We start from the raw sequence: 14,121 nt of genomic DNA on the forward strand, positions 1-14,121 counted from the left end.
GAGGTTCTGCAGGTTACGAACTGAACTGGGCATTCTTGCTTCATCTTTGTTTTCTTAATGACTTTGATAATGAGATCTTTTGTGTTTTGTCTCATAAATCGTGGTGAGATTTTTTTGGCAGATGATGAGTAAACTTCATTTAAGTCACTATGAAGCTACTGGAATCACACCTGACTATAATGAATGATGGAACTCACGTGCTGGAGCAGTTCACGACATATGGGCTTTCTTTATTGATTCCATTGGGCCCATTTCATCATTGCTTTCTCAAAAAAAAGTTTTTTTTTTCTTTTTGGGCCTCATTTAAATTTTTCAAATCCATTTTTTTGTTATCCTTTTCGCCTTTTATTTTAAACGTACGAAGGTTACAGCTGTAACTTTCAATGCTTTTTCAAAGTTTGCATTTTTATCCCCATTCCAAGACTCAACCTTTCCACTCCTCCAGGCTTATATTAACTCCCCACTACATACATCGATTCACACTACACTCTCCACTCCTTCATCTTCTTCGAACAAGTGCTCTATAAATATGGCACGAAAGAAAAGAGCAGCCCGCAGAGGCTCCCATAGTGGCACCCACCGCTCTGATCACACACACTCTTCTTCATCTCAATCACCCACTCATTCTTCACCTCCTTCACCACCAAACCCTTCTCCTGACATGGCCCGTACTAAGACCACTACTCACCGCCCTGGCGTTGCTCCTCGCCCTTCTCCTCCTCCTCCGCCAAATACCTCTCAGCCTAGTTCATCCAAACCTAGTTCCTCTAGAGGCAAGAGGCCTCTTCATAAAGACGAAGAGAATCCCCCCACTCAGAGTCGCCATACTCACGGTACAGTCATTGACTTTCATCTTCGTCCTGTAGCTGAACCTAGACTCTCCAATCCTATTGCTTACAAGTCCTTTTATGCTGATTTTCCTAATGAGTCGTTTGATCGTCGCCGTTTTTAATCTCTCATGAACTATCTGTTTTTCTGTAAAGATGTTTACAAGCATACTCTCTGTCCCTCTAAGCTTGTCAATCTAGACAAACTCTGTAGGAAAGGTTTGAACTTTACCCCATTGTTTGCATGTCAAGGTTGGACTCCCATCCTGTCCATCAAAGAGAAAATTTACCCTGATTTGGTAAAACAGTTCTATAGCAACATGTTCTACAAAGAAGGGAGAATCGCTTCTTTTGTTAAAGGCAAAGTGATCATTCTTGACAAATATCATCTAGGCAAAGCCTTGGATTACCAGGACCGAGGACCTGATGTCTACACCTCTGGTAAGTGGGACGAAACGCTCAATGTCTCTTACTTTGATGCCCTAATTAAGCACTGTCTGCATCAATATCCCTCTCCTTGAAGGTAACACCCCTACTCATAAGTTTCTTGGTCCAATTCGTGCCTAGCTGCATCGGATTGTAAATCACATCATTTTGCCTCAGAGCGGCTCTTTTCAACGTGTCTCATTTTGTGACACACTGGTTTTGTATGCACTTCTTTCAAAAATTCCCATTTCTTTTGCTTACTTGCTTGTGAGACATATACATGCTTGTGTCAGTACCAAAAATGCTTTACCCTATGGCATGCTTCTTACAAAAATTTTCAATATTACAATGTTGATTTTGGGGCTGAAATTGCAAAAGATTGTAACTCATATATCAAAGGGGGTGGTGCAGTAAAGAAAACAGCTCCCAGGCGTCGCCGAACTGATGACAGCACTGATGTTCCCTCTGTTGATGAGAATCCTCTGATTCCCCCTTCCACCTCCACTGCGATCAAGGTCATGACCTGCATTCTGAAGAATGTGCTTGAAGAGTTCATCAATCTGACAGACCTTCTTCTCACTCATGGTGCCGAGCGCAAAAGGAACCAAGTTTTGGAGAAAAATGCTCTCAAGAAGACCAAGGGAAGGATTCGGATTCTGAGGGACTTTGTGGAGGATATCGAGGTTGGCCTCACAACTTCTGACAATGAGGGGGAGGACGATGAGACCTCCGATGAATCCAACTCTGATGCCTAGCTCATTTTATCTCATCTGTGATTATGACTCAGTTTACTTTTGAACTTGTTTTATTTTTTTTGGATGACTGTAAAGTCCTTAACTACTCTTCTACTTAAACTATATGCACCAGCCACTAACAAATTTTGTGCATGTTTTTTCTTTCCTCCCTTGATGACAAAAGGGGGAGAAAAGAAAGGGAATGTTAGCTTTGGCTTAGGGGTTAATAGTGATAGTTAAGAACAATGATGCTTTGTGGTGCTATAATTAACTTACTTTGTCCAGTAATGCGTATCATGCCTAGTGTTAATTGCTCTGTGTCATTATTACTGTGATATATTGCTTGAAAATATTGGTCTTGACTACTTTTAAGCTTTGTCCAGGTAGAGATATAAGCCATGATCAAGGGGGAGTAATGCTAGCATTGAGGGGGAGCAACTCACAATCCAAATGTCATCAAAGGGAAGTGTTCTCAACTCTTTCAAATTAGTCTTTAGTTTACCTATTTTATCACGTTTGTCATCAAGGGGAAGATTGTTAAGTCTATTTTAATTTTGGGTTAATTTATGATGATAAACATTTATTTGGGTTGAAAGCCCAATATTGTTTAATGTGTGCTTTGTTGTGGCAGGCCCATTAATTAGTTTTCACAGCCCAAGGCTAGCATATACTTCAGCCATGTAAAAGAGCCAATGCTCCTCATAGCACCGTTCAGCAATTAAATGAATATGTTTTGTCAAATGTTATAAGGGAATAGCTGTATCAAGCAAGGACATGTGTGGCTCTGTAAAAGCAAGAAAGGACACTAAGACACCCACTAACCCAAGGACATCAGCTGAGCAATACTTGGATCGTGGTTAAGCAAAACACAAACTTGCATAGAGCAGCAGCAACAAGGAAATGGAGCATAATGAAAAAGGAGAGCATGCCAAGGAAGGAAGAAAAACAAAGGACAGCAGAGGTAGTGGAGCAGGATGAAGAAAGCACTGCATGTCAGCAGGGACAGCTCCAACGAGCAGCCGGTACAAGGAAATGGAAGAGGCAAAAATGAAGGCAAGATGAAGATATATAACAAGCCTCATTCCATCATTTGAAAGCAAGAAAAAGAGAGCACACACTCAGAGCACCATCTCTAACACAGAGCTGGAATCTTTTTCTTCTACTCAAACTTAATTTCTGATCTTTTTATTATGGCTATTTTGTGTCATTTTCTGTTTTGAGAAAATGCTAATCTTGTGAGGTTGAAAAGCCAATGAGTGAAAAGGCAAGAGTGATGCAAAAGAGCTACTGATTTCTGATGTAATTTTGGTTTTTGAACTAGGATTAGTTCCCCTTACCAAGTTGGGTTAGCACTTGGGGAGATTGAATCTGTTTGATTTCCCTTCCTAGTTGGGACAGTACTATGGGAAGCTAAGCTTAGGTGATGAAAGCTTAGGGGGTAGATACTAGTTGAATTAGGAAGAAATTCAATATTATTGGTGTATGTAATTTGTGAATGATTAATGAAAATTCTACCATGCTTTGTGGTGGAGACTGGACATAGGATTCATTGCACAAAGAATCCGAACCAGGATACATGCTGGTCTTCATCTTCTCTTCCCTACTCTTTACTTGTTCTGCGTATGAGATAATTTCAAATAATCTCCTACAACTCAAACTACTGCTTAAACAGAATTTGAAACTTTAAATTTTAAACCAACTTGATTCAACCTCCTTCTCAAGTTCAACTAGAACCATCAAAAATATATTTTAAAAAATTTTAGTGAAAGAAAATAAAGCCATATATATTGGCTTATAATAAATCTCTCTTCTTTTTCAACATATATATAACACGCGTCATAGAAATGATTGTAAACATTTTCAAAAAGGATTAATCTTTACATACAAGTCTTTTGCGCTTACAAGTTTTACAAGTTAAACCCCCTAAACGCGCTGCTTATGTTATAGGCCTCTTTAACAGATTTTTAAATCAATTCAAATCAATTAACGCGCAAATATATAACTTTCATTTTTCAAAAGATTTCGCTTCTTTTTTCGAATTTCTTGCCAAATTTGTTGGATCTCCTTCTTGCTTTGTTTTTTTTATTTTCATGGTTTCTGAAATCAAACTTTGAAATTGTTTTGAAGATAATGGAACTTCAGAAATACACCCAAACGATTACAGAAATACACCCAAACGATTACAGAAAGAATTACAGAAATACATCCAAACGGTTACAGAAATACACCCAAAGGATTTAAGAAATACACCCAAAACATGAGGGAGACAGTATATTTCTTCTTGAAATCTTTTAATGTTTTGATGGTTAAGGATGAGGCACATGGAAGAGACAATCTAGAAAAAAAACCTAGAAAAACACTAAAACAGTACCTTGAATAATGTTTCTTCGTTTTTTCTGATGATTTTTGATGGAGATTTGTATCTTTTCTTCTTGATTTTTTCTACTCTTCGCGAGGAGTTAGAACGTGTCTTCAGAATCGTGATTTGTTTCGAATGTCGCTTGAATCTTGACGGTTTACGTTTTGATTGAGGAAAAAGAGGAAGAGTGTGGCATAATGAACGCGTGCGTTGGACGCTCGATTTTAAAGGAGTGGTGCGCGTGTTTTTTCCTTGGACTTGGGCCAACTTGTATAACTTGTAAGCTAAAAAGGCTTGTATGTGTAGCATGGCTCTTTCAAAAAATTAAATAAGGCCAAACATTTAGCTGTCCTCGTTTTCTCCAATCAGTACATATTTAATTGGGTTATGTTAGGTAATTAATAATTTTTTTGAACAATATGAATAACTATCAATTAAATAAAAATACATTACACTTTTAAATTATCTACTTAAATTTTAATATTAGAATAACCATTCGTACACCTAGTAAAATGAACATCCAATATATCTATTATTTATATTGTTTAGTATTTTCATTGTTTATCTATACTTTTTCTAAAAAATCTACTCGTGAAATTAGTTTAGATCTTAAAATTCTCTTAAGAATATTTTTCTTATTCTTTTGGTTTACAGAAAATTTTAGGCTAGTATATTTTACCAATTTTGATAAACACAAATATCAAATTATCTTTAATATTAATTCATATGTACAAATTCTAATAAACACATATGCAAATTGCAAACTACGGCAACATTGATTGGCATGAGTACAAGGGTTTATATTTAAAAAAAATAACATTTTTAATTAGTCTACGTCATCGAAAAAGTTACTGTTAGCATGTGACTATGTGAGTTGCTATCGGTACGTATAAAAGATCAGAGAGCAAATGCTTGTGCAGCAATCGAGAAAGACAAAGGAACTGGTCCTTTCAATTTGGGTGTATCTACTTTGTTACCTTCAATTTTCCGCGTGGGTCCAAACAAAACAAAATAATGAAGAATTATGATCATGAAACTACGTCCCATTACACCAGTATAGTGAAAGAGGAATGCTATGGCCACCAATTTTTGTGATTTGTAGTCATTAATAATGGTTTTAATGGTGTGAGATTGGTTTGGAATTTCATTTAATGGCTCACTTTTTTTTTTGCTAGTTACATGTTGGCTAAAATTTAACAAAGTTGCTGGCCCTAGACTTTTCCATAATGAAATTAAATGATGTGTGTCACTTTGTCTACTAGTATTAGGTGATTTTTTTTTCCCAATTGTTAATGATGTCTTTATAACCGTAATTGGGGGGACTTGGCAGGGAGAATGAAGATGGTGAAAAAGATGAACAAGAGTTGTATTATATTGTTTTTGTTATCAAAAGGTACCTCTTTATTTTTTACTAAGTCATGGATAAATTAAATACTTACCATGTATGATCTGATTTTTATGGTATCATTTCTAATGGATAATTTTAAATAGACAACCCTTAAAATTGGAGCAAAGAAAAATGGAGTCAATTAACACAATAGTGAAGAGCACAAGGTTGAGATAAATTAAAAGACCTTCGTCAGAAATGAAATTTTTATGTCTGTCCCACATCTATGAAGCAAGGTCATTCTTTGATGACTTGTGACATTCAGATTCTATGCTACTCTTTTTTGTTTGTATTTTATTCAATAAAAACAATATTATTTATATCAAAATTTTAATTTAGAGAGCAAATAAATACAGTTTTCTTTCTTTGAGTTGCACACAAAATTTACGGTAATATTAGCAAACTTGCAAACAAGCATACAACTTGAAAAAATGGAGCAATAATAATCATTAAACAACTAACAACAACAAACTCAAAAAAGAATTGCAACTTGTATTTAATATGTGCAAGAAAAATAATACACGTAACTCTGAAGCAGCTAAAATATAAATAACAAGAATAATAATATTAGAGAGACAATATCCTAAAAATATCCTAAAATGTATTTATTTAATTTAATATTTATAATTTTATTATATTTAAAATTACTTATTTATTTCAGCAATAACTAATGAGTATAAAATAAAGAAAAGTAAAGTGCAGAAATGATTAAACTTGAACCCCAAGTATATATTCACTTGCAGCACTAGGAATTCATCCTTCCGTTTTTCATCAATGTAGAATATATATACATACGTTTTTGTGACACAATATATATTCTTTGACTTCATCTCTTGTCCTATTCAACTATATTTTGATAAAATAAATAAATAAAAATGAAAGAAACTTGTCAGACAAAGTTTAGAGAATTTTGAATAGAGATAAATAACAGATATCAGTGTGGTTAATCTCATATTATTAGTAAGATAGCGGCCTATAAATAAAATATTGTTGGTCCTATTGAGAGATTACTATATATATGTTTTGTGACTAATTATTACGTGCTTTTGAAATATATTCAATGTGAATATGATGTCTTGTAGATAAAAAATATATATACTCTTAAAAAATGCAGTAATTTTCTGATCATGGCCTACCAAAAAAAAATCTTGGTTCACTATGGGTAATAATTGGTAGTATGAACATAATTTCATCATTTTCACCGTAATAAATGAATCCAAAATTAGTTTTTTATTTTTTCCCTCTGAATATACTTATTGCAAATAATTATCAACATATAATCAACAGTACTTTAATTTAGTTTTTTAACAAAGCTCCCATAGAACAAAAGTCTCTTAACATTTAAGGTGGGGTAAAAGAAAGACAAACCAATAAACATATCAATATATAGCATTTTATGCCAGCCCCATATCCACACATCACAACAACACAATTGTTAGATGACAAGAAATAAACCCCCTAAAATGAGCAGCATTTAAGTTTTCCATTAGCACTGCATAAAATTGTTCCTGTCAGTTTGAAAAGTCAACACAAATATGTTGCAACAAGCTAAAAGCGAACCACCACATACACAATAATTTAACAGGAAAATATTACTCTGATTTTGGAGTGAGCTTTCTTTATATCTCTTCTTCAGTGTCTGTTCTCCACCACTGTTATAACATTGACAATAAATTAATTGTGGTGATGATAGATATTGTTGCTAGGCATTGTGGTTGTTATAGTATAATGTTTTTCTTGTAATTTGAATTTGAATATATACTGCAACTTATTATAGCATGTTTTAGAACCAACTTAGTTATAATACGAAAATTAAACTCTTCAAGAAAAACAGTAATGTCATTAAATATAAGTAAAAGCTTAGTTTACATAATGAGGCAACTTACCAATAATCTTCGGAGCCATTTGACAATATCCAAATCCCAACAATATGCATCCAATCTTTCTCCAGATCTCTACGACAACAACATAATTTTTTCATTATCCAACTCTCTTACACATTTGATACATTTTTATTATGATACAATAATTAACCACACAAACAAACGATATCAACTATAGGACTGCATTATAAAATTAAACTGATATTCTTAATTGGTCTTAAGAAATTTTGAGTCATATATAATAATCTCTGTGATATATATTTATTGTTAAAGTGAAAATACTTTCAATACAATAACAAATATTAATGTGTTCATTTATATATAATTAGACAAGAGTATGGAGAACTTTAATATCATACAACATTAAAATGAAATCCTTTAACTTATTTTGATATTAAAAAGGATGAATATTACAAAATGCCACACTTTTGCAAGACACATCTATAAAAGTGAAGCAAAGAAGCTTGGTTAACCTTTACAGAGTAAGAAACTATAAAGAACTATTTAGGAAAAGGAAAGTATGTGTAAGTTGTGCTGAAAAAAATGAGGAAAAAAATAAAAAGAAAATAACGACATATTAGTGAAGGGATTATCGATGGCTTGGTATGCAAAGCAAGCATGGCAAACAGAATAATAAGAAATGTGATCTCTAAATATTGGAGCTTTGAGTATTGTATCAAATTGCTCACTAATGGATCCAATGGATCCCACACCCTTTTATCACTACTTCCTCTTTTTATCCACTGTTTAAGCAGAGAACTCAAACTTAAGGATAGGATTGCAAGTGGTTTCCCTCTTAGTCTCTTTGATTGCTTCCATTATCTTAGCTTGTTGGAATATATACTCTCCATCATACAATACTATCATATGATCTGACACCATTTTGAATACAACCATCATGCGTGGTCTATTGTGATAAGTTGCTATCCATTCCCATTTGTTGCAACCCTTTTACATGTAGCATTCACATCCAAATATCATGTGCTTATTCCAAAGGTTGCAGTGTTGGTATTGTGAAAGCAGCATGCAGACAACAAGGCAAGAAGAAAGCTTGTGATTTGGAGGAACTTCAACAACGATCGAAGCTTCTGTCGAATAGTAGTGAGGGAACCAATCATTAAGTATGCTCTCTTTACTTGGTAAATGGTAGAAGGATATATTATCATTCTTTTTTTCATTATTCGGATGAGGAATGTTAGGGGACAGCAGAATTTGTGATGTTTAGCCATCAATTAGTCATCATCAATATTTTTAATGGTGTGAGATGATATCTAATGGTGTAGGATTAATCATTTTCCTTTTGATGGTTAAGTGCTGACCAGATTTCAACAAAAACGCTGGCCCCCTAAACTTAATGTATTCGGATATCTATCATTATTTGCAACTATTAGAGAATTATGCTATAAATAAGAATATGATGCAATAGTATGGCTAGGCATGGTATAATTGGAAATTCTACTTTCTCTCTTTGATCTTAGTTCGAGATATTTCTATTTTATTATCTCTGAATTTCTATCTAATTCTCTATTCTTTGATACAAATTTGTATCAGTCTATCAATGTTCTTCTTTTATAGTAGTTTTTGATTTTCATTTAATAATGATGGTTTCAGTGGCTAAGAGAAGGGGGGTTGAATCTTAGCCCCCTTTTTAAATTGCTAACACTTGCTGACCTTCAGAGAAGACTTTTCTGTTTTTGCTCGTAGCTGGACACGAGCAACTTTGTTTTGTCTCGTCCCTTGCCATACGACTTTTCTTTTTGTCTCGTCACTTGGCACGAGATAATTTTAGTTTTTGCTCTTGTACAGTAGAAACAGAAATGTAGGAGAGAAGAGTTGAAGATTACACCCAGATATATCCTGGTTCAGCTGCTAAGTGCAGTGCAGCCTACATCCAGTCTCCATCACAACCATGATGGAATTTCACTATAATCAATCTGATTACAACTTGTAAAGTGCTAACCCAACTTACAAGGGGATTCCCACAGAATCATGAAACACAACATAGATGAACAAAGGAACTCTAAGACATCTATGGCTTTTTCTTTTAATTTTGCACTCTCTGCCTTTTTCCGCTCTATGGCTTTTTCATTACAAACCTCACTGTTTGCCTTTTACCATGAGACTCAAGACATGACAAAATTAAACAGAAAAATACAAAACAGAATACATTGAAGGAGAAGAGAAAACTGTTAGCTCAGGTAGCTCTGAGAACACTGTGCCTTGCACTCTCAATATTTCTCCTTGCTTCAACCAGTGGTTGTTCCCCCTTTTTAAAGAAGAGGAAAGCCTCCACACTTGAAGCCAAAACCGAACCAACTTCTTCCTCCTTCAACAAATCCGGTTCGGCCACAAGGAGAGATAAGAGATAATCATGCAATAACCAACATGCAATTACCTCTAAACCTTTCTTGATCATCACCCTACATCAATCCGAGCTCTCCATCCTTGGCATCCTCTCCAAGATGGATTTCTGGCCCTTGATGCCTCATGATGATGATGACTTCATCTGCTTCAATCTCTGCCTTCAACCATCACTTCGCCACTCTAGCTACTCCCTGTGGTGGTAGAACAGAATCGAAGACAAGCCATGCTTCAAGAATCTCCCTTGCTGGCCGAATCTTTGCCTTCCATTTTGAGCATGAAGCTCCCAAGATTACTTCACCAAATCTAACCATATTTGGTGACAATCTTAGCCACAGCTCCTTTTTATTTTAGTATATTTTCTTGCCATTATTAGCTTGATGGTCTTGATGCATGCAGCTTCTTCCTTTTCTTTGTTGAAGAACATTTCTTTCTTTGTTTTCTGGACAAGAACCGAAAAGAAGAGAAGCAAATAGAGAGAGAAGAAAGAGAAAAGCAAAGCTATGAGTGTTATGATAGATAAATTAATTAGGTGCAATTCTCCAAGCTTGGGTAGTAGCGTGTAAGCTACCATTAATTGCCATCATATCACTTGACTTTTTCTCTTTCATATTCCCAAGGACTGCATTAACTTTTCTCTATAGAATTTGAATTCCATAACTAGTTAATGTGTGAAGTCCGTTGGAAGCATGCAACAAAATTCAATGAATTGGGTTTTCATCATTTTGCCCCAATTCCATTTTTTTTTTCGGACCATGCATGCTAGACAAATTGGGATTATGATGCTATTGGAATTCTGGCCCATTCAAAATTATTTCAGCCACACTTCTTTGATTATTTAATGATAAAATCAATTAGGCTTAATTCATCAATTCTAGCCCAACCAACGCAACCATTTTTTCAGCCGTATAAATTCAATTCCAAGGCTGAGTATATGAATTGGGCAAGCTAATATTTTTTCTTTTATTTTTCGGTCCAATATAAACCTGCATCACAAAATTATTAATTAACATATGTTAAAAGAAAATCAAATTAATAATTTTGTAATTGATATAATTAATAATGTTTAGTCATCACAAATATTAATTTAGAGTTTTCCAAACTCATCAAATAAAATCCAATCATTTAATACACACGAAGTTGCTGTCCTCAAGGAAAGTGTGCTATAAAGTGAGCAAATAGACAACTATTACAACAATATGAACTAAAGGAAGTTTAGGTGTTCCCCACAGAAGCTTTCCTCTTCGAATTCTCATATGATATTCTTCACTGTAGAAAGGAAAAAATGTTTAAAAAAAGAAACACATATATGAGTTGAAACACATGACCTTGCATTCACTGCTATACTTTCTTCAATTTGTTTTCTCTTCCTTTATTTCTTTTATAATCACAAAACAATATCAACTCAATTGAAGAGAAACAAGGAACAAAGTACACATTAAAAAAAAAAAGGAAAAGATATTGTATAATTCTGCAAAAGAAACCAGAGTTACTGTACCTTAATTTAACAGAAAGATATTATTCTGTTTTTGGAGTGATATTTCTTTGTATCTCTTCTTCTGTATTTGCTCTACGTGCAGCACTGTTACAAAATCGATAACAATAAAATTAATTTTGGTGATTCCAGATATTGTAGCGTTTACAATAATACGCAGTGTAGTTTATGTAGTATAAATTTTTTTCTTGCAATTTGAATTTGAATATATTTGCAGCCTATTGCAACTCTATTTATTATAGCTTGAAGTTATGATATATATACAATTACATACAGTAACATAGCACGATTTCAATATGATAATCACCAAATTAACAATAACATTGGGTTTTGTTAGAAAACTAACTTTCTTCAAAATAATAATCAATCAATAAAGTAAAAATAAAAGGTAAAAAAGAAATAAAAAGTAAAATAAAAAAAAACTAAAATATTGCGACTACAATTACAATTATAATAGGAGATCATATATTAAAATAAACTCAATTATAATATGAAAACTGAACTGCTCAAGAAATAGTAATTTGACCAAGTATAACCAAAAGATTAGCTAACATAATTGGGCAACTTACCAGTAATCTTTGGAACCACGACGCAAATATACTCTTTCTCGGATTCACTGTTCTCTGTCTCTGCAACAAGAATATAATTCCTCATGATCCCCCACATTTGATACATTATTACTACAATACGATAATTAATCACACAAACAAGGACGATATGAAACAACATACTATGGTATAAAATTGACAACACATCATGAACATAAACATCAATATGCGAAAATGTTTTATTTCTTGTAAAGAGCATAGTAAACCTTCATTTTTGTAATTCTTGTAGTGACTTTTACAAGATATATATCTATAAAATTGAAGCAAAGAAGCTTTCTGTAAGAGAAACAATAAAAAATTATAGCTAGGTTGTGTAGAAGAAATAAAAAGAAAATTCAAGCACGTACATAATTTATCAACTCTATGTTTTCAGTTACTATTAGTATTAGAAGCATTACCTCAATGTCGTCCTCCAACTCCAAGCCATCAGATTCATCTTCCAACTCCAAGTCATCAGATTCATAGCCCTCATGAGTGGCATCTGGACTAATCTCTTCATCATCATTGACATGGAAATGCATCCAACGGATCCCACACCCCTTTATCACTACTTCCTCATTATCTTCTGTATTTGCATAGAACTCAAATTTAAGGATAGAATTACAACTGGTGTCCCTCTTTCTCTCTTTGATTGCTTCCGTTATCTTGTTGGAACGCTCTCCATCATACCATACTACCTTATGATCTGATACCATTTCAAATGGAATCTTATTGATGGGAAAATGACCGGTCAAGAGTCCTCTATTGCCAGAAGTTGCGATCCATTCCCACTCGTTGCAACCCTTTCCCAGGTAGCATTTCCATCCAAATATCACTTCTTTCTCGACAAGCTTGCAAGATTGGTATTGAGAAATCAAGATGCAGCCAACAAGACAAGAAGAAATCTTGTGATCTGGAGCAACTTCAACAATGATCGAAGCTTCTCTTGAGTAGTAGTCAGGGAACCACTCATTAATTATGCTCTCTTTACTTGGTAAATAGTAGTAGAAGAATATATTACCATTGTTTGCTTCATTATGCGAATATCCATCATTATTTGCCACAAGTTTTATCCTGGATTTGAAGTCTTCCAAAACTGCATCATATGCATCATCATCCAACTTTGTGCAGTTATGGAATCCAAACCATGCATTGTGTTTTCTGGGTGGTTCACTGGTTAAACTCGAGACTTCCTTCAAGGATTTGCAGTTTAGTGCATCAAAGAATTTAATAGATGGGGGAAGTGGAGGTACGTATTGAAGCAGTTCACAATCAATGATCACAAGTTTCATGAGCTGTTGAAGATTCTTAATGCTTTTTGGCAAACTTGTAATGACATGACAACTTTGCAGTTCTAATACTTGTAATGATTGTAAGACATGAATGTTGTTTGGGAGTTTAGAAAAGCTCTTACATTTGTAGAAAGCTAATTGCTTGAGAGACAAGAAGGCAGGGGTGGGGAATATTCTACTTAACATGATGCATGTGTCGTCTTCATGTTTTATTGGATCTACGAGTGCAATTTTGGAGGCAAAGTTTAGAGGAAGTTTTTGAAGAGAGTAACTGATGTTAAAACCGAACAATTCAAGATTTTTGAGATGCATAATAGTGGATGGAACGTCACTCAAAGCCGTTGATGGTAAACATAACTCGATTTTGGAATGATGAGTCATCATGGAGATTGAGAACTCTTCCAAATTGGAGCAACCAGTGGCCAACAAGCGATGGAGAGAGGGAGAACAATAGTCACCGCAAAGCCTCTTCAGCGCCGTGCAATAGTTCACATTTAGTTCTTCAATATTGGGGAGAGAGAAAATAGATGGATGAACATCTCGTAAGCTTTCACAGTCACGGAGTGATATTTCTTTGAGATTCGTGGCACCTGCTAAATTTGGGCACTCTATCAAGCGTTTGCAGTCATCGAGGTCAAGAAACTCCAAACTTGGTAGATTCTGTCAATCCCAACAAACATGTTAACACATATACATCACTAGTGGAAGAAAAAAGTGTTGGTTTATTGTTTAATGCGTTACACTCTCACTTTTTTAATTTTATAAATTAT

General features: G+C 34.3%; 1 protein-coding gene and 1 long non-coding RNA gene across 3 annotated transcripts in view; one reads left to right on the top strand and one right to left on the bottom strand.

Annotated features, from left to right (window-relative positions):
• LOC110266363 overlaps positions 1-12,621 on the top strand; it is a 25,785-nt gene extending 13,164 nt beyond the window's left edge. Inside the window, exon 3 of the long non-coding RNA XR_002353652.1 lies at positions 12,531-12,621. This is a non-coding gene — a long non-coding RNA (uncharacterized LOC110266363). The remainder of the gene's footprint in view (positions 1-12,530) is intronic.
• The window catches only part of LOC107614878 (TMV resistance protein N-like), a 16,031-nt gene continuing 12,947 nt past the window's right edge, over positions 11,038-14,121 (bottom strand). For both annotated transcript variants that reach the window (XM_021110869.1, XM_021110868.1), the window contains 4 exons: positions 12,479-14,011; positions 12,042-12,101; positions 11,476-11,559; positions 11,038-11,246 (listed from right to left, as the gene is read on the bottom strand). In XM_021110869.1, coding sequence (XP_020966528.1) covers positions 11,548-11,559; positions 12,042-12,101; positions 12,479-14,011 — 1,605 coding nt within the window. In that variant the 3' untranslated portion in view covers positions 11,038-11,246; positions 11,476-11,547. The remainder of the gene's footprint in view (positions 11,247-11,475; positions 11,560-12,041; positions 12,102-12,478; positions 14,012-14,121) is intronic.

This window comes from Arachis ipaensis, chromosome B09, assembly GCF_000816755.2.
Source record: "Arachis ipaensis cultivar K30076 chromosome B09, Araip1.1, whole genome shotgun sequence".
In the NCBI taxonomy this organism is placed as follows: domain Eukaryota; kingdom Viridiplantae; phylum Streptophyta; class Magnoliopsida; order Fabales; family Fabaceae; genus Arachis; species Arachis ipaensis.